The 17,086-nt window shown below is 40.1% G+C and overlaps 8 protein-coding genes across 8 annotated transcripts; 4 read left to right on the top strand and 4 right to left on the bottom strand.

Annotated features, from left to right (window-relative positions):
* The first annotated feature begins 3,057 nt into the window (after nucleotides 1-3,057).
* V1516DRAFT_711883 (LMBR1-like membrane protein) lies at nucleotides 3,058-5,091 on the top strand. Its single transcript, XM_066924276.1, has 5 exons — nucleotides 3,058-3,139; nucleotides 3,189-3,451; nucleotides 3,513-3,674; nucleotides 3,728-3,815; nucleotides 3,879-5,091. Exons 1-5 carry the CDS (start codon nucleotides 3,137-3,139, stop codon nucleotides 4,899-4,901), a joined length of 1,539 nt encoding a protein of 512 aa, XP_066777251.1. The 5' UTR covers nucleotides 3,058-3,136; the 3' UTR covers nucleotides 4,902-5,091.
* Nucleotides 5,078-7,493, bottom strand: V1516DRAFT_674757 (uncharacterized protein). The gene is made up of 9 exons (XM_066922144.1): nucleotides 6,979-7,493; nucleotides 6,654-6,926; nucleotides 6,590-6,603; nucleotides 6,502-6,528; nucleotides 6,292-6,455; nucleotides 5,978-6,232; nucleotides 5,524-5,925; nucleotides 5,418-5,466; nucleotides 5,078-5,361 (listed from the first exon to the last, which is right to left on the bottom strand). Exons 1-9 carry the CDS (start codon nucleotides 7,014-7,016, stop codon nucleotides 5,105-5,107), a joined length of 1,479 nt encoding a protein of 492 aa, XP_066777250.1. The 5' UTR covers nucleotides 7,017-7,493; the 3' UTR covers nucleotides 5,078-5,104.
* A 158-nt stretch (nucleotides 7,494-7,651) lies between these two features.
* On the top strand, nucleotides 7,652-8,942 carry V1516DRAFT_695747 (chaperonin 10-like protein; the record flags this gene model as incomplete). The annotated part of the gene is made up of 4 exons (XM_066924006.1): nucleotides 7,652-7,665; nucleotides 7,800-8,119; nucleotides 8,191-8,685; nucleotides 8,743-8,942. The coding sequence occupies 4 exons, from the start codon at nucleotides 7,652-7,654 to the stop codon at nucleotides 8,940-8,942; spliced, it is 1,029 nt and encodes a 342-aa protein (XP_066777249.1).
* A 209-nt stretch (nucleotides 8,943-9,151) lies between these two features.
* Nucleotides 9,152-10,412, top strand: V1516DRAFT_674749 (uncharacterized protein). The gene is made up of 3 exons (XM_066922143.1): nucleotides 9,152-9,634; nucleotides 9,708-9,791; nucleotides 9,851-10,412. Exons 1-3 carry the CDS (start codon nucleotides 9,388-9,390, stop codon nucleotides 10,099-10,101), a joined length of 582 nt encoding a protein of 193 aa, XP_066777248.1. The 5' UTR covers nucleotides 9,152-9,387; the 3' UTR covers nucleotides 10,102-10,412.
* Nucleotides 10,322-11,146, bottom strand: V1516DRAFT_650799 (uncharacterized protein). Its single transcript, XM_066920251.1, has 3 exons — nucleotides 11,054-11,146; nucleotides 10,560-10,980; nucleotides 10,322-10,504 (listed from the first exon to the last, which is right to left on the bottom strand). Exons 1-3 carry the CDS (start codon nucleotides 11,054-11,056, stop codon nucleotides 10,446-10,448), a joined length of 483 nt encoding a protein of 160 aa, XP_066777247.1. The 5' UTR covers nucleotides 11,057-11,146; the 3' UTR covers nucleotides 10,322-10,445.
* Nucleotides 11,147-11,298: 152 nt separating this feature from the next.
* Nucleotides 11,299-12,886, top strand: V1516DRAFT_674746 (P-loop containing nucleoside triphosphate hydrolase protein). The gene is made up of 3 exons (XM_066922142.1): nucleotides 11,299-11,508; nucleotides 11,574-11,697; nucleotides 11,749-12,886. Exons 1-3 carry the CDS (start codon nucleotides 11,379-11,381, stop codon nucleotides 12,776-12,778), a joined length of 1,284 nt encoding a protein of 427 aa, XP_066777246.1. The 5' UTR covers nucleotides 11,299-11,378; the 3' UTR covers nucleotides 12,779-12,886.
* Nucleotides 12,887-12,903: 17 nt separating this feature from the next.
* Nucleotides 12,904-15,016, bottom strand: V1516DRAFT_324834 (major facilitator superfamily domain-containing protein). Its single transcript, XM_066918900.1, has 2 exons — nucleotides 14,378-15,016; nucleotides 12,904-14,331 (listed from the first exon to the last, which is right to left on the bottom strand). The coding sequence occupies exons 1-2, from the start codon at nucleotides 14,614-14,616 to the stop codon at nucleotides 13,029-13,031; spliced, it is 1,542 nt and encodes a 513-aa protein (XP_066777245.1). The 5' UTR covers nucleotides 14,617-15,016; the 3' UTR covers nucleotides 12,904-13,028.
* Nucleotides 15,017-15,652: 636 nt separating this feature from the next.
* V1516DRAFT_624473 (adenosine deaminase/editase) lies at nucleotides 15,653-16,952 on the bottom strand (the record flags this gene model as incomplete). The annotated part of the gene is made up of 4 exons (XM_066919664.1): nucleotides 15,653-16,022; nucleotides 16,065-16,278; nucleotides 16,337-16,745; nucleotides 16,797-16,952. The coding sequence occupies 4 exons, from the start codon at nucleotides 16,950-16,952 to the stop codon at nucleotides 15,653-15,655; spliced, it is 1,149 nt and encodes a 382-aa protein (XP_066777244.1).
* Nucleotides 16,953-17,086: the final 134 nt, after the last annotated feature.

Below are 17,086 nucleotides of genomic sequence, written 5' to 3'. Positions count from 1 at the left end.
TTCCGTGAAACAAACTTCGAACTCAGTTATTGGTAAAAACGTCGGTAAAAAAGACCATATTTTGTTCAAACATTTTTGATAACTTACCGAATGTATTTAGAGAATCATTCTCGTTATATGATTCGTACATCGAATTTAGTTTACACAGTCTATTTCATGAAGTATTATTTCATGGAGCTCTAGTCGAGTACTTTGATACTTATATGCACAGGCACACTGGATTGTCAAGGTGTTCCACCTTGATTTAAAACTTTCTAGATAAATTGAAGACAAAACAGCAACCATGGACATCAAAGCTTGCTATTTTCCATTGAATAATAATCATTAAACTATTTGATGAACTGCTTACATCTTGGCCATCGAAATAGCCGGAAAACTCTCGGTTCCCATTTTGCACATTATATTTCTGTTGTCTATGGAGAATAACTACTAACCATTTTAAATATTAATTAGAAAAAATATCAAATATACCGATACTTTTAATTTGTGAGATGTGAACTATTTAGGTCTTCATGTAACAGTTTTGGTTCAGAGATCTTCCAGCCGCTGTGTGATCGTCTAAAAATACAAGATAGCACGGTTAAAGTTCATTCTTCAACTTGAAATCGAAGATCTGATAATTCATCAGTTTAATAAGAGCTTAGTCTAATTTTTTTTTTTCATTGTTTATCCAGAGCGAGAGAACAATTGCGAGAAAATGTTCTAATGATTTCATAATGCTATATTCTAGTTAAACTATCAGATTCCTGTGATCCATACAAAATTTAAGTCAATTTTAGATGTTGCCACTAATCAATGTAATCATTCAAAAAATTAACGAAGTCATTTCGTACTGACAACTGGTCTCATGTTATCCTTGATATGCTGTCATTCCAGTGTTCACGATATCCCGTCCTTGAACTCACTCTGTTCCAGACCTTAAATCTATTTTTTATCTATCCTTTTTTACATTGACTATTATACGGACTACAGGCTGTTTATTCTAAAAGCCCTTTTAGATAACATTCTGTAGTTTCAACGACTGAAAACAAGATTAGACTTGTCGAAGAATAATTTGCAGCCATAAGAGTTTTTCCTTTCTATTCGTACTACCTGCACAGCATTTAGATTTTCTATTGATGTAACTTTTTAGAACCCCCAATTTTACTGCTATTCCAGAATGTGTTGAAATATATCAAAACAATCAATTTTGTAAGCATTTTTCAACCTACTGATTTTCATAGTGCTGTCATGATGTCCTGATCATCGAAGAAAATGGCTCAGCTTTTGAGCATCAAAGACGGATTGTGGAAGATTATTATATATTCACTATGATTAATTCTCATTTTTTGAAATTGAATAAAAGATTGATCCATCCATGGATGGCTACTAATGTTTTGGCTCAGATCACCAGCTCATAGTATTTCGAAGAGCCTGTTTCTACGCATCTTCTGAACACTTTGAGGAAGACTATGAAGTTAGCTCTAACTAGCTGGGAAATTTTTGGAAACGATGCTCTTTATGATTGAATCTCATTCGTGACTTTGCATGTTCGACTAAACTAGATCATCTTCGCAAAAAAATTTTAATAGCTTAAAAAGATCAGTGTAAAAAAGTTATATCATTAAACAAGCAATATGCTATCTAAGGAAGTTTCGAAAAATGTGCACAGTGAATAAGCCTAACTGTTGGTTTTAGGGCATAGCGTGGCGGTAATGAGAAGTATTTAGTAACGATCCAGAATATAGCAGCCTTATTAACGCATACTGTATCTCATAAAAAAATTTTGGCGCTAGGTAGACGATTAAAATTTCGAGTATAGTTGAACTCTGAAAGGCAGTGAGTGAGATAAATAAGTAAAATTAAAGACATGGCAAACGATTATAAATAGGTAGCTTCTTAAGCACCTATTCGTAGTTTTCGGTCAAGCCAGTCTCCAAAGAAAATTAATCACGTTAATAACATTTATGAGGGTAGCGCCATAATTTAAACAAGAATAATTATAATCAACGACCCTTATATCTATAAAATTTAAAGATAGCAATGACGCCCCAATTAGAGTGATAAAATCTATTGAAATAATAGTAATCTTCAAACCCTCAATAGCAGTTGCTAACAAAAAAATTAGCTACGATGAATGATAATTAAACAGAACAACGGCGCTCCATATGTAATCTATCCAGATTTTTATTTATCTCAAACTATTTTCGAACACAATAGAACTGGGAGCCTGAAGCAGGCACTATAATTAATTGATAGCTCCTATCAGCAACTCTTATGCGATATTTTACTTGGCGCCAATAGATTCACTACCTAATATAAACACATTAGTCAGATAACTAATCTGTTCACTGTTTTGAGGAAATGTAGTCAGGACATTGGACGGATTTGAAATCAAGATTTTGACTTAGAAGAATCTGGATTAGTCTTTTTTCGGTCAATCCAAAATAATCGTATGAAACAGTGAGAATGGAACCAGAATTGGATAAAACAAAATCTAATTAATTTATTGTTCTGTAAAAGAGCTTATATTTAGATGAACTATCAGTAACAAAGATTCGATTCATGTAGCCTTACTATCTTCATCTACTGGAATGTTTATAATTTGGGATAATCGAAGCTACTTTACCATTCAGCTATGATTCAAAACGTGTAGTAATTGAAGTCTGCTACTTCAGAAATCCATCTAATTGAGTCATTCAGACCTCATCTATTAAAAATATACTCAACCTCGTTATAATATAGCTGAATTCCCATTTATGAGAAGTAAAATCAGTGCTTCGTTGGGATAGGGTAAATAGATAGTCAAAAGATCAAGAAAATAAAAGCCCAGTCGACAAACTATAGCTGCGGTCTGCAGAAATAACGCGAAGAATTAGCTTGAAAAAGTTACGTCCAAAAATTTCTGTCCGCTTTTATTCCAAAAATTATTAATCCTAAATTTATTTGTACGTAAGTGCAATTGGAGCAGGCTGCAGAGCATTTTGTACTTTCATCGATCGAAAAGATAGTCACTGCGGCAACTGGGAATCTGCACACGGTCGATATGAGTGCTGAGTTGAGTTGGGAGATCATCCTTTCACCTCGCACTTTGACCGGACAGACGCCTCTAGCTCCTAGGATTGAACTAAACTTTCACTCAAGGTGTTACTGGTAGATGGTATAGGTTTTTTTTTATCTATTTTATATTTAAATTACTAATTCGATAGATTTGGCCCTCGCTTGTGGGCTTTGGTATTCTTTCAGTGGCAGTGATACTGACAATTGACCATTTCATTACCCGAAAAAGGATACCGAGCTACTTATTAGTAGCTTTGTTTAGTGCTATATTTATTCCTTTTTCTATTATTCTTCTAGTTCCTATAGATCTTGCAACTTCAACTTCGGGCGAGGTTCCGCTTTTGTCTCTGCCACGCAAGGTAACGTTTGTACTTTGGAGACTTGAGTATTGGATATCATTTGGGCTGACATGGTACGACTACTTTCTTCTCTATTGAGGTTCTATATATGTAAATTACTGATTTCATTGAAAGGCTGATACTTCCTATACTTCAATCATTTGTCGAATCGGGTCACTATGACTACAAGCAGAAACTGCGAGATGCCGTTCGTGTTAATGCCCGGTTTCAATTGATTCAGTTAATCGCGGGAATATTTGCATTGATCTACTGCATATTTTATTCTGGGTTTACCTTGTATGTTATACGTCTGGATCGGTTACATATGCTTCTGACAATCTATGTCACAGGATTTCACTGAAAGCTATGGCAGTCGCCTTGTCTCTTAGCTACTCCCTGATCTTCTCTATTTTATTTCTGGGAATCGGTATTGTTAATGTAGGTAGTATTGCAATAAACTGGTCAACCAATAATTTGCAGCTCACTGATTTTGATTTTTAGATTCCTCGAACGCTTTTTACCTTAGCAAGTCCTACGCGACGTTTGCTTCAACTCGAAATGAAGGCTGTGGGACTTCGAGATCAAAAGACAGATTCTGATATAGAATATACAGATGTCTCTGCAGAAGTTCAATCGCTAGCCCCGATCAAAAGCGGTCCATTTGAAAACTGGATATCCGATTTGCTTTCAAAAGCTCGGAGGGTTGAGGCTAGCAACAGCTTGAATAGAACACAAATCAATGATGAATATTTATCTGCACTCTCCTCACGTCTTGATAGATCAAAGTTATTGTATGAGCGTTATAACTATGAATGGTCTAGTCTCATATTTGAAGCTGCGAAACTCCAGGATATAGTTGAAGCAAAGCAAAACAAAAGTCTGACGTTCAGATTAAGCACAACACGATTGTCTCCCTCCATAGCCTATTTATGGTACTGTATTATTCGTCCATTGTTGCTATATTTCATATTTGGTATTTCTTTGACTATTTCTTTACTGGTTTTGGTATCTGAACTTTTAGAGAACACTGACTATTCACTACTCGGAACAGTATCTGCTGCAACAGGAGGCCTGGTTCAAGAGCTGATTTCTCTTACAACTATTACTTATATGTGCCTAGCGACTTACTCAAGCTTAGCAAGCATGAAGATTTTCAATATCTTTGCTTTGACTCCCAAACATACTGCACTTCGATCTGCAATTTTTTATGCCTTTCATGTGTGTCGAATGACCATTCCACTGGCATATAGTTACGTGCAAATGATGCCGCACCGCACCGAATCAACGGTTTTTGAACAGTTCCTACAAAATTCGATCAATCTTACACCTCTTGGTCATATTTTTGTTACTTGGCTACCCCGGCTAATTTTGGTTCCGGTCTTCTTTTCCTTCTTCAATGCATATGAGCGAATTCAGCGTAGTTTAGGATTTAGCGATGATTTTGGAGACTACGCGGAGGATTTTGGAAGTAGGGCAGAAGGGCGAGATCTAATATCGTTAGACATCAGAAGGAGGTTGAGTTAAACTGCAGAACCGAATTTTTTTTAACAGGGACTTTCAACGGTATTGTAGATTCGAGTTATCGATATTGTGCATCTATATCTGAGATTTGTTTAGGCTATGAGTCTTGTTCGTTGATATACAGAAAGGTATTGATGCTTTCTTTCACCTTGGATATTTAAATTATCAATAAAGGCTTATTAAATTACTCATAGATTATTCCATTACTACCTAGAATAAGGATGGTATCCTCTACTACCATATAGCTGTTTAGACCTGTCGATTTCATGGCTTCGGAATGAATGTGTAGATTGTCTCGAGGCAGAAGGAGCATTTGGAACAGATCCGCGAGTCCGAAAAGCCCTAGGCCCACTAGGAATAACAGATTGACCTGCTGTAAGCTTAATTGGATCGCTCACGGCTGAATTCATTTGAAGAGAATTACTCAATTCTATGGTTTGCAATTGAGCTGATCCTCGCGAAGCTAATTAAAATCATGCGATCAGAATTTTGAACGATGGCACTATCAGATATACTTACAACTGCTAGAGTTCACAGGACTAAGAGAAGTATGACCGGATCGATACGACTGGATGGTTAGAAGACAATTTCTGAATTTATGAATTAGCCTGAGAGGAACCCGTACATTACTATTTTGCCAGTTCTTTTCTGTACCTGGCCGACTTCCCTGGGGAAGACGTTGATAGCTATTTCCTTGATAATTCCGCGAAATATTTTGAGGTAAATCAAGATTTCTAATTTCTGCCCCCAGACCTGAAGGGGAGCTATTTAATTGCTGTGAAAAACCAAATGATCCAGAAGAAGCAAGCAAAGTCTGCAGCATATTCGATACTTCAAGATATAATTGCATTCGGTACCATCCATAAGCCATCATACTTGGGGTTTGCCCATTTGGATAACTTGAAGGATCATTATAATCAATCTGGCTACCTTCATAATCATTCGTGCTATCAGCGGTTTGAGATTTTTCAGTTTTAATATCTTCATCTCCTTTGACTCCTCTCGGTTGGGCACGTTTTACTTCAACCTATAGTAGAAAGTCAGAAAGCACTAAAAACTTATTTGAATCCAAAACTTACAAATTTTCCGGCAATAGAAATCGGAACTACGGCCATAACATTGTCGACACCCTCTTCGGTGTCGAACGTGATAAAACCAAATCCTCTTGATCTCCCTGTACCCTTATCTATCATAAGACTAACTTCTATGATGTTACCAAATTGTTCAAAGGCTTGCCGAAACTCCGGTTCAAGAACTGAAGGAGCTACACCACCGACAAAAATTTTAGAAGATTTTTCTTGTTCACTCTTTGGAATAGCGCGCTTAGGATCAATCTGCCATCTATTAGTCTAAAATATCTATTGATCTTATCACGAGTTTCATTTTCACTTACAATTTTTCCGTCAAGAACATGTTCCTTCACCATAACTGAATTCACGCATTTGGAGTCCCTAAAGGTCAAAAAACCAAATCCTCGAGATCTTCCTGTTAAGGGATCTCTCATTACTTGGCATTCCGTTACTTCACCAAACTGAGAAAAATAATCTTTCAGAGTTTCTAAATTCTCGTTAGATTGTGAATAGTAATTATAATTTCATCTTACCATCGCTTGTTTCCCAGTTAAGACCTCCTGCGACAGTAAATCCTTAGTAAACTGCGAAAACATGAGCACCAAGCGCTATTCTACGAACCAATAAACATTTTTCTAATTAGTTTAGCAAAAATTACAGAAACACTGTAAAATATTAACTATACCCTTCCTCCCTATCCTCAACTAACGGCCGACCAATTTCTTCTGTAGTCAGATAATTGTCTTCGTCGTTTCTGGTTACCATCTGACCGCTCTGAGCGATCTCTGTAAAACTATTGACTTCCTCATCATTGTCTTCTTGTACTTCTTCTTCAACTTCATTAATTCCATTCAGTCTAGGTATATCATTAACAGACTCAGAAGTAGCGCGGTCAAGTTGTGGGCCATTGGATATCGACTGTTCTATATTCGATCGTATGCTTGCAGCATTATCATCACTATGATATAAGTAAACAGATCGCTAGATCAATCTCAGTAAAAAGCACATACTAAATATCTGAAAATGGGTCTTCTTCCTCCAATGTCATTTTCGCGATCGACCAGCTTCAATAAGTTGCATAATTTAGCTGATATCTTGTCCTTGCTCCATCAGAGAGAGCTCTGGGTCCCAAGCAAATAAGCCATTATGTAATCTTGTCTGGCTGATGATATAAGCAATTGAGATGAGCAAGTTTTGCTAGTTTTCTTTGACGGGAGCGGCACGCATTATTCCTACCCGCACCCAGAATACAGGACGTCCTAAATGAGGGTTTTCTGGCGGCAGTGACGACTGTTACAGAAAAGTTAATTTTTGCCTCCGACGTCATCCGTGAGGAGAGAGGGGACAGGGCGGAGTCGCGGACCTTGAGAGCATGAGATTTATGAGGGGTTTGAATAATTCCGGGATGTTTCTTGTTTGGTATGACGACGGCATGCGGGCAGATTGGCCTGGAGGGTGCAGGAGAACATCGAGCCTATCCTTACTATATATATTTCGACAGTGATCCCTTGTGCGTTCAGAAATCTTCTTCTCCCCTCTTTCAATATCTGTTTCAGACCACAATTTTTTTGCGGTAGCTTTATTTGAGCATAGATTTTGCAAAAGTTGACTTACTATTTTTCGTCACACTTTAGATCGTCTCTGTTATCTTTAATTATGTCCTCCGTCACTTTGCCCAAGACCATGAAGGCTCTTCGGTAAGTCCTGGCTTTCTCTTTCGCCTTCCTTTTGACCAGCGTATTGCTTTACTTTGTTGTGCATTATTCGTTGTCTTTTCTATTATTGATCATTCTTGTAATAGTTTTCAGCTAATTATACTAACTTAATCTAGCTATGAGAAGCCACTGGTGCACTCGATCGTTGAAGTCCCGTTGCCCACTCTTCGTGATAATGATGTTCTGATCAAGGTTGCCGCATGTGGTGTATGTGGTACTGATCTCCACATCCATGAGGGCGAGTTTATTGCAAGATTTCCTCTTATTCCAGGTCATGAGGTCGTTGGCACTGTTGCCGCGATTGGCAAGGCTGTGAAAGAGTTCAAGATCGGTGAGAGGGTTGTTGCCGACAACTCCGAACTTTGTGGTGAATGCTTTTACTGTCGCAGAGGAAAGCCTCTTTTGTGCGAGCACTTCAATGCTCATGGTGTTACATGTAAGTTTTGTATCTACACCGGTTATTTGATTCGCATTTCTTTTTTTTAAAACAAACTAACTAGATGGCAGTGGATGGCGCTTTTGCTGAATATTGTGCGTATCCTGCTGGCAAGGTCTTCAGAATTTCGCACTTGACACCCATTGATGCTACGCTGCTTGAGCCTGCGTCTTGTGCAGCCCACGGTTTGGAAAAAATCCGACCAGACATTGGCTCTTCAGTGCTGATGTTTGGGGCTGGCCCCACTGGTCTTGTTTTAGCTCAACTTCTCCGCAATAATGGCGGTTGTCATGTCGTTCTCGCTGCCCCTAAGGGATCGAAGATGACGTTGGCCAAAGAGCTTGATGCTGCTGATGTCTATATTGAGCTTGACCGCAAGGATTCGTCGGCTCAGTTCGAGCAAATCAAGAAAGACAATCCTTATGGATTTGACATTGTGGTCGAAGCCACAGGAAACGCAAAAATCTTAGAAGATGCGATTAACTATGTTAGACGGGGTGGAAAATTAGTTGTATACGGAGTTTATAATAATTCTGCTCGTGTGACATGGCCTCCTACCAAAATCTGTAAGTTATTTGTAACATTCATAGTTTTTGATGGTCTGTCTACTAACAGAACTTCAGTCGGAGATGAAATCACTATTCTTGGATCCTTTTCTGAGACTTACATGTTTCCTACTGCAATTGCATATCTCGATGGTCCAAATCCAAAGGTTAAGGTGAAAGGTATTTGCAACAAGACGTTTAAGCTGGAGCAGTGGGAGGAAGCTCTCGAGGCTATCCGCAATAAGAGTGCTATCAAGGCTGCCATTGTCTTCGAGTAAAGATTTATTGAACAGATTCTGGGATTGAACTACATAATTTTTTTCTTCAGAATAAATGTAATCTAAATTCACTTATTCGAACTGGTTGTAGAGAATTAGACTTTGTTTTTCGCGGTGCACGGTTTTTTCATATGAGAGTAATACTCGTTCACGTGACGGATTACCACGGCATCCGATGGTCTCCGCCATCGTGACGACAGGCAGCAACAGCATTGAACCAGAAGCAGTCGGCATTCCCAGAGATCGCGGAATAGCGGTTCGTTTCACGAAGTGGCAAAGAAGCTAGAATAGCTTATACCAAGCTGTTTCATAGTTTGAAGGAGATTTAAGAAATCATATTCTTTGCAATTTTGTTTGTTTGTCGTCTGTTTAAACTTTTACTTCTATTGGTCTCTATTGTCGCACTGGTGAGAACTGCATTGTGGGGCGGCTGTGTTTCCTCATTATGGAATCAGTTCCAGCAACAGATCCACTTTCAGTAGATTCTCAAGCTATTTTACCAGATTCTGTCTCTGCGACTGATAAACCTAAATTGTCTCCTTTATATCTGTCGCTACTCCCACTTTCTGGAGTCCGAGTTGCGCTTTCACTCGATCAAGACTATATCACCAAGCATGGAATCCGCGCACCAGGACCTGATGCTATGACGGTTTTGGATCTAAAGGAATGTCTATTAGCAGATTGGAGTCTCGGTATGTTTTTATGTTATTTGTGCGGACGAATCTAAAGCAGAAAATGTGTTTGCTAATGCGGTCATGTATTTAGATTGGGGTGATTTTCCTGGCGACACTGATCACATCCGATTGATATATCTAGGCCGACTTCTCGATGACAAAGACAGTTTATTAGGTAAATACTTGTCTCAGTTTTTTTGATGTCGCTGTTAGAGATCTTTTAACAACTTTTAGACTCACGGCTTTCCCGATCTGGTCACAATGTTATCCATCTATCTACACGTCCATCCTCATTTGGCGTTTTGCCCCTTCCTAAATCACCTAAATCCGGTCATGCTCGTCATACCTCAACGAATGAGGTAGAAAATTCTAGCTCCTTATTTTCCAGATCTCGTCCTGATAACCATCCTGCTCCCATTTCCGCTTCGGAAAATGGCCGTCAGGTTCAATCTGAATCATCTGGATGTGGCTGTATTATCAGTTGATAGCAGGTTGTGCGTCAGTCTTTCATTGCCTAAAAATTGGATATATTCGCATGATTTCAGCCAATTAGGCGGGAATATTTTTGTAGCAGAGTAGAGTAGAATATTGGATCCAGATTCATGTAGTAACAGTCTATGAATAGCAAAATATTAACAAGCTTGATTCTCGCCGCGACTTGTGCGTTGATCGAGTATTGTGCACGGTCGGTTATGGTTCTCAAATTGCTTTATTGTCGTCTCTATGATATTGGTTCTATGTTCAATAAATTTGATTGCTTTATTTCTAATGATTTAGAGCAAATATTGCTTACAAACTCTTTGCCGCACGCACTTCACATAAAACTAGTCTAGAGTTTCAGCTGTCTCTCCAACTCAACATGAAAATCAATTGGATGCATTTCAGATCCTAATATCATTAGAAACTATTATAATACTATAAAGATGAATATTAGTGGGCTCACCTCCATAAATATCTTCCCAGTCGACCATCATATCACGACCAAGAAGGATCTCTTGAGCTAGATCTGTCCTTGCGCCTGGAGCTCCTCCCGCGCCTTGCATGTCTGCCCGCCTCAGAATTTCTGGGTAATATGGAAGACTTTCTTTAACAGCCTCTAATTCCATAATACGCTTTACCGGTTCATGTGCACCAAATAACTGTCGTAAATTCTGTAACTTCAGATCGTGAGCGTTCTGATCCCAGTTCTTGATACGTGACTCTAATGGATGGGCATCGCCATCTGCAGAGTTCAATAAGTCCGCCAACGGAGCAGGTGGCTTTTCTAAAACTAGATGGTCTTTGAGGCCAGAAACTTGTGAGCTCGTGAACTCCGGTGTTGGAACAGTGGCCGCGTGCGACGGAGCCGGAACTATTCTCATGGACTACATATGTCAACATCTCAGCGCACAGACTATCATCTATCTGAGATAAATCGATTAATATGATATGACTCACCATAACTAATTGTAAGACCGCAAAGACACTCAGAGGAAAAAAACTCGCTTTTCTGTGTCCTTCCTTAGAAATTATACAGCTGGTCTTCAAAAGTCAAAGTTGCTGACTTGAAGAGAACGCTAGCCGTAGCCAATCATGTGATTATTGTGTGATACTATGTTACACTCTCCACTGAGAGGGAGGAAACTCCCAACGAAAGTCTTCCTCGAGCTGGGATTTTCTGACTCCGAAAATTAATACTGACAGAATAACCAAACCGAAGTTCAGAATATCAGCATTGACAAACTAAATAATGATATTTATTGGTAGCTGAGAATGGAAAGCCATGTCAGTTAAAACATCACCTTCTTTTGTGTCGTTAGGTCTTTCCAAGCCTTTATCTGATGCCTTGGCGTCGATGGCCATCCGACGACCTTCTCAGATCCAGATAGCATGTATCCCACAAATATTACAAGGTTTGTTTTTAATCTTTCGGCAATGAATTTCAACAATTTACGGGTATTATTGACAGTTTTATAAGGAAAGAACTGCATTGGAGGTGCTCGAACTGGTTCAGGTAAAACGTTGGCATTTGCTGCTCCCATTCTACAGAAGTTTTCTGAGGATCCCTTCGGCGTATTTGCTGTAGTCCTAACACCCACAAGGTAAGCAGGCAGTCGCCAAATTCATTTGATCGGACTCCTAATTTTGTACAGAGAGCTTGCATTACAAATATCTGAACAGTTTGCTGCTTTAGGCGCTTCAATGAACTTGCGGCAATCAGTTATTGTTGGCGGTATGGATATGGTCAGGCAAGGTCTTGAGCTTCAGGCCAGACCCCACATTGTCATTGCCACGCCAGGTCGACTCGCAGATCATATTCGAAGTAGTGGAGATGAAGTAACGGCGGGATTACGACGTGTGAGATTTCTTGTTCTTGACGAAGCTGATCGACTTCTCAATCCTGGATTTGCTGAAGACCTCGAAACTTGCATGGGTATCTTGTCAAATTCCAAAGACCGACAGACACTTCTATTCACTGCAACAGTCACTCCATCTGTATTGGCTCTCAAAGAAAAGTTCAAAGATAAGATTTATGTTCATGAGGTGAAACAGAGCGGTAAATTATCAATTCCTGAAGGTCTTTCGCAATATTATATTCTTGTTCCAAGTAGAGTTCGAGAAGCTTATTTGGTGTCTCTTTTAACTCTTCCTCTGAACGAGAAAAGATCAGCTATAGTCTTTGTTAACCGCACTGTGACTGCTGATATTTTATATCGAACTCTCAAACTTATGAAAGTTCGTGTGACCTCTCTTCATTCCCGTTTGCCTCAGCCAGAGCGGGTTAATTCTTTGAATCGGTTCCGATCTGAGGCAGCTAGAGTGTTGGTGGCAACAGATGTTGCGAGTCGAGGTCTCGATATTCCAAGTGTTCAGATGGTTATAAATTTTGACATTCCTGGAGATTCCGATGATTATATTCATAGAGTTGGCCGAACAGCTCGAGCTGGTCGGGTAGGAGAAAGTATATCGTTTGTAACTGAGAATGATGTTGATCGTATAAAGGCCATAGAAGGATATGTAGGAGTTGAAATGAAAAAATACGAAAGTATAAGTGAACAAATTGTTATCCGCGATAGTCTACGACAGGTTTCAGGAGCTAAGAGAGAAGCAATGATGGACATTGAACGGGAATCAACCGATATAGTAGGACGCCGAAAGGAAAATAAGATAAAGCGCTCTTAATTCTTGAAGGTATTAAAGATTTAAAGCCGCGCACTTTTTTATCCTTATACAAATATAAATACATTTTGAAAGCTATCAATAACAGAACAGATAAATGCAAAAAAAAAATTGACAACTGAACCAAGAAAAACGCAACTTTCAAAACCCCTGCAACTTTTAGCATCCAAAATTCAGAATTAGCTATGTAACCACGGATGCCGCTAATTTACAAAAATAAAAACAAAAGAGCTGAAATATGAGATACAAAGTATCAATAACAATAACGAAATTCTGGGCTAAGATCTCCAGCGAAAACGCGATCATCTTCTGACATCTTTTCCCATTTTTCTAGACCAATCCCTCTCTGTCTCCGTCTATTCTCCCACATGATTGCAATTTCATAAAGAGTACAAGAGATAATCGATAATCCTGCAAATGCAAGACTGATAGCATAACCTTTAGTATAATATGGCGCATCAACAGAAAGAAAAGCAAAAGTAGCAATAATACCACCAATATTTCCAAAACCAATTTGGAAGCCTGAGCCCACACCACGTCTAAGATGGCCTGCGAAATTTGTAGTAGTCCAGCAAACTACAATAGGCATAGCAGAATAGCATCCCATCGCACATAAAAATAAAGCTGCATACTCAGCTTTTTTGTTGTCATGGATTCCAAGAAGCATTCCAAAGCCTACAATAGCAATGGAAGTTAAAACAACAGTGAAAAGATAGCGGTGACGGAAATAATCAGAAAGAGTTGCTGAGATCATACTAGCACCACATGCAACAACCCAAGGAGGAACTGAATGCAGCTGCGTTTGAACAGTGGAGCCATAGTTAAACGCCTTAATGATGGTGGGTGCAAAATAGGCATATCCATATGAGGGAACGATTAGACCGAAGTACATGAACCCAACAAGAATAACCTTGTAATCTTTGAATACATTACCAACATCTCTGAGAGTTGCCTTTCTCACATGTTGCGATTGTCCAACATCCAGAGCAAGCTTCGCTTTAATGAATTCACGCTCATTAGTAGCTAAAAACTTCGCCTCCTCCGGAAAATCAACAATAAGGAAATATAGACAGAAAGCTATTGCACAGGTAGCAATACCTTCGATAATAAAAATCCACCGCCAACCAGAATAGCCGTGCATACCATCCATTAATCCAATAGCTGTTGCAAGCAGGCCACCAAAAGCACCAGCAAGAGTAGTAGAAGAGAAAAAGAAAGAATATCTTTTCTGAGCCTCCGATCGGACATACCACATAGCTAAAAGATAGAAGCACCCTGGGAACATGCCTGCCTCACATAAGCCGAGGAAAAGACGTGTAACGATGATTCCAGCGTAGTTCTGGGTAAGACCCTGCATGATAGACACAAATCCGAACATAAACATACAAAAGGAGAGCCACAAATGCGGCCTCAGCTTCTTCATAAGCATATTTGAAGGAACTTCAAATAGAATGTAAGGAACGAAGAAAACTGTAAGTACAGTATTGTAACGGTCACCTTCCGTTAGATTGAGATCTTCTTTGAGATTGTAGAGAGTAGCATTTGAAATGTTCACGCTGAAAATAATTAGAGCAGGTTCAAGAAGACAAAAAAACTACTTACCGATCAAGGAAAGCCCATAAGTACAAAATGCACAGCATGGGAACAAGACGTATATCGATTTTCCACATTAACTTTCTGTGATCAACACCAAAGTGCTGAGCAAGTTCTCGAATCTGTTCGGATTCGGAAGCACCCGGTGTGACAATTGGGCTGTCTCCATCATGGAATTGAAACGCGGTATCCGAGGACGATGAAGGGATGGATGCCGTCTTTTCGGCATCGGTAGTGACGTCCGACATTGCTGCACAACACGAGGAAGCAAGAAGAACAAAGGCGTGAAGGCAGAGGAGGAATTCGAAGCGGAAGACAAACACAAAAACAAAACGGAAAGAGCAAAACCGATTACAAAGGAAATCTGAAAACAGTACAGAAAAATATTTGGAGCGGGCGGGGATTTTTATTTAATAAATGCGTGGAGGTGGGGACGTGAAAAGCAAAGAGCACAATCGGCCTGGTGCGGAGACGAAACGAATTATCAATCAGTCTGCAGGTAGGAACACGGGTTCAAGAAAAAAAAATGAGGAAGAGTCATGCCGGGAAGTCCATGCGGAGCCGGTATCGGAGTGTTCAATAATCAATCGGACTACCCGTTCACGAGACCAACTTAGCCAAAGTCGAATGATTCGGCAATGAAGTCAGGGCGGGAAGTGACTAGTTACCACAAAGGGAACAACATACGGGCGGACTGAAGCGCCGGCAAGCGACAGCGGCCAAGACAGTGCCGGAGACGGAGTGCCCGAAACGGAGGTCGCTGGTCTGGTCCGGTCCCGCTCAAACAGTAGACTTCCTTGACCGTAATAGGGCTTTGTGCGCGCTTGTAGGGTTTTCAGCCCTTCAGTTCTGTGAACTACGCAGTCAGGACAGATACTGCGCTGCTACGGTGGACGGATAGGGTAAGGCGAGAATAGTGGGAGAAAAACGAGAGATAAGAACGGGAAGGGTTGCTCGTAATGTAGAGGGAAACCAAAATCGGTCCTAAATCCAGTGGATATAGGAAAACGAGATCGTGATACTTTGAAATTGGCGTAGTGTTTGGCTCATGGCACATAGGCACTTAGATCGACGGTTTTCCCGCTATTTTGTGGGGAAATCGTGCGAAATAAAAGATAAAATGGCTGCCTGCTGGAAAAGCCGGACGGCAAAAGGCGGGAACTTGTGCTATTCTTGTCGGTTACTGGCGGTATTAGATGTCTCTGCTCCAAACCCGAGCAATTCGGGTATTGGCGGCAGTTACCACATTATATAAGAGCTGACTCTGGTTCTCTTCTTCCAGACCTAATTCTGACAAAGTTGAAAGTCATCATCGCCCGTGCGGATCCATCTTCCCAGATTGCTTCGTGTTTTCCATTTAATCTGTTCTCTTGCCGTGCTCTCGTCTTTGAGCTCGCTGTAACGCAATTTGTTTCGTACAGTTTCGCTAATTTCGCCTGCAAGTTCTGCCATCTTACGTCGGCTTAGCTTACTAATCGAGCCCTCGCTTCCCGCTTTCCATCCCATTCTCATACCCCTTGTGATTGCCTCCACTTGCTCACTTTCGTTTTCAATATATACCATTGATACACTGCATGGCCGCCCTCCAGCTTTCGTGTTTTCCTTGGAGTCTTTAAATGTCGTATTATATCCTATCCAGTCAAAATCGTATTGACTATAGCCGTCCTGGCTTGCCTCCTTGGGCGCATTTGTTGACGTTTTTGCAATGCCTTTGATACGCTCTTCTATTCTGAATGCCCTATTAAAAGCACTATCGATTATTTTTGATCTCGGTACTAGAATAGCGCGGAGATATGCCCCCTTAGGAGAAAATACGTAGCTTGTAGGTGAAAGCAACACTGACGTGTATTGTTTCATTAAGAGCTTATCCGTGCATGATTTACTCAACGATTCGGGTGAATCAGACCGACCTATTTTTCATGTTAGTCATTGATTCTTGTTTTTGCATTAATCACTAATGTTGCCTACCTGGCTTTGTGCGTATCATTCCAAGTTCAGAATAGTATGCTCGTCCTTTCAACATCTTCTGTCCCATGATCTTGTAATCAAATTCCCAATTGGGCAATTTTCCAGCTCCAAGATTTTCCATACTAGCATCACCGCAAGGAATCTCTGTCACAAGCAAATATAACTGAAGAGTTGATCTAATCCTATATTTTGGTTCTCCCACTCCATTGTGACGCTCAACACTGGTAGACACATAAACGTTATCATCTTCTAATCTTTTGCTTTCGTTCAGCAGATATCGATTGAATCCCCGTAGAGCAAGAGTTTCGGCATGACAATCGTGCAATATTTTACCACCGCAATTTTTGATTTTGTCATTTGGCATTACCTTCACTCCTGTGGCCACAGCTGCACAAATAATTGTTGGTTTCTTGTTCAGGTTGATTTTTTCGACATCTGTTCTGCTCTCAGAGTACCCAACTCTGTCGACTAGAATCACGGCCGCCAGATTAGTCCACTCCGGAATCTCATTTGATCTCGATCTGGGCCTGGCTCGCGAAGGACACTTGTCATATATTTGAAACACTAAATTAGCTGCTTTCTCAACCTGATCCTCGTTTAAGTGATCGTTCCTCATTGTCATTCAGCGCAGCGTCGTTACAGACGAAGAAACGAGAGGAATATGGCCTAACAAATCTAAATCGAATCTATCCCGCCGCACTGCTCTGGTCCCAAAGGGAAAAACTCCGTAAATTTTGTAAATTCTTAGTT

The sequence above is a fragment of the Lipomyces oligophaga genome (assembly GCF_038497815.1).
Source record: "Lipomyces oligophaga strain CBS 7107 unplaced genomic scaffold V1516scaffold_4, whole genome shotgun sequence".
Lineage (NCBI taxonomy): Eukaryota > Fungi > Ascomycota > Lipomycetes > Lipomycetales > Lipomycetaceae > Lipomyces > [Lipomyces] oligophaga.
The sequence above is the reverse complement of the archived record's forward strand: the minus strand, read 5'-3'. Positions and strand labels throughout refer to the sequence as shown.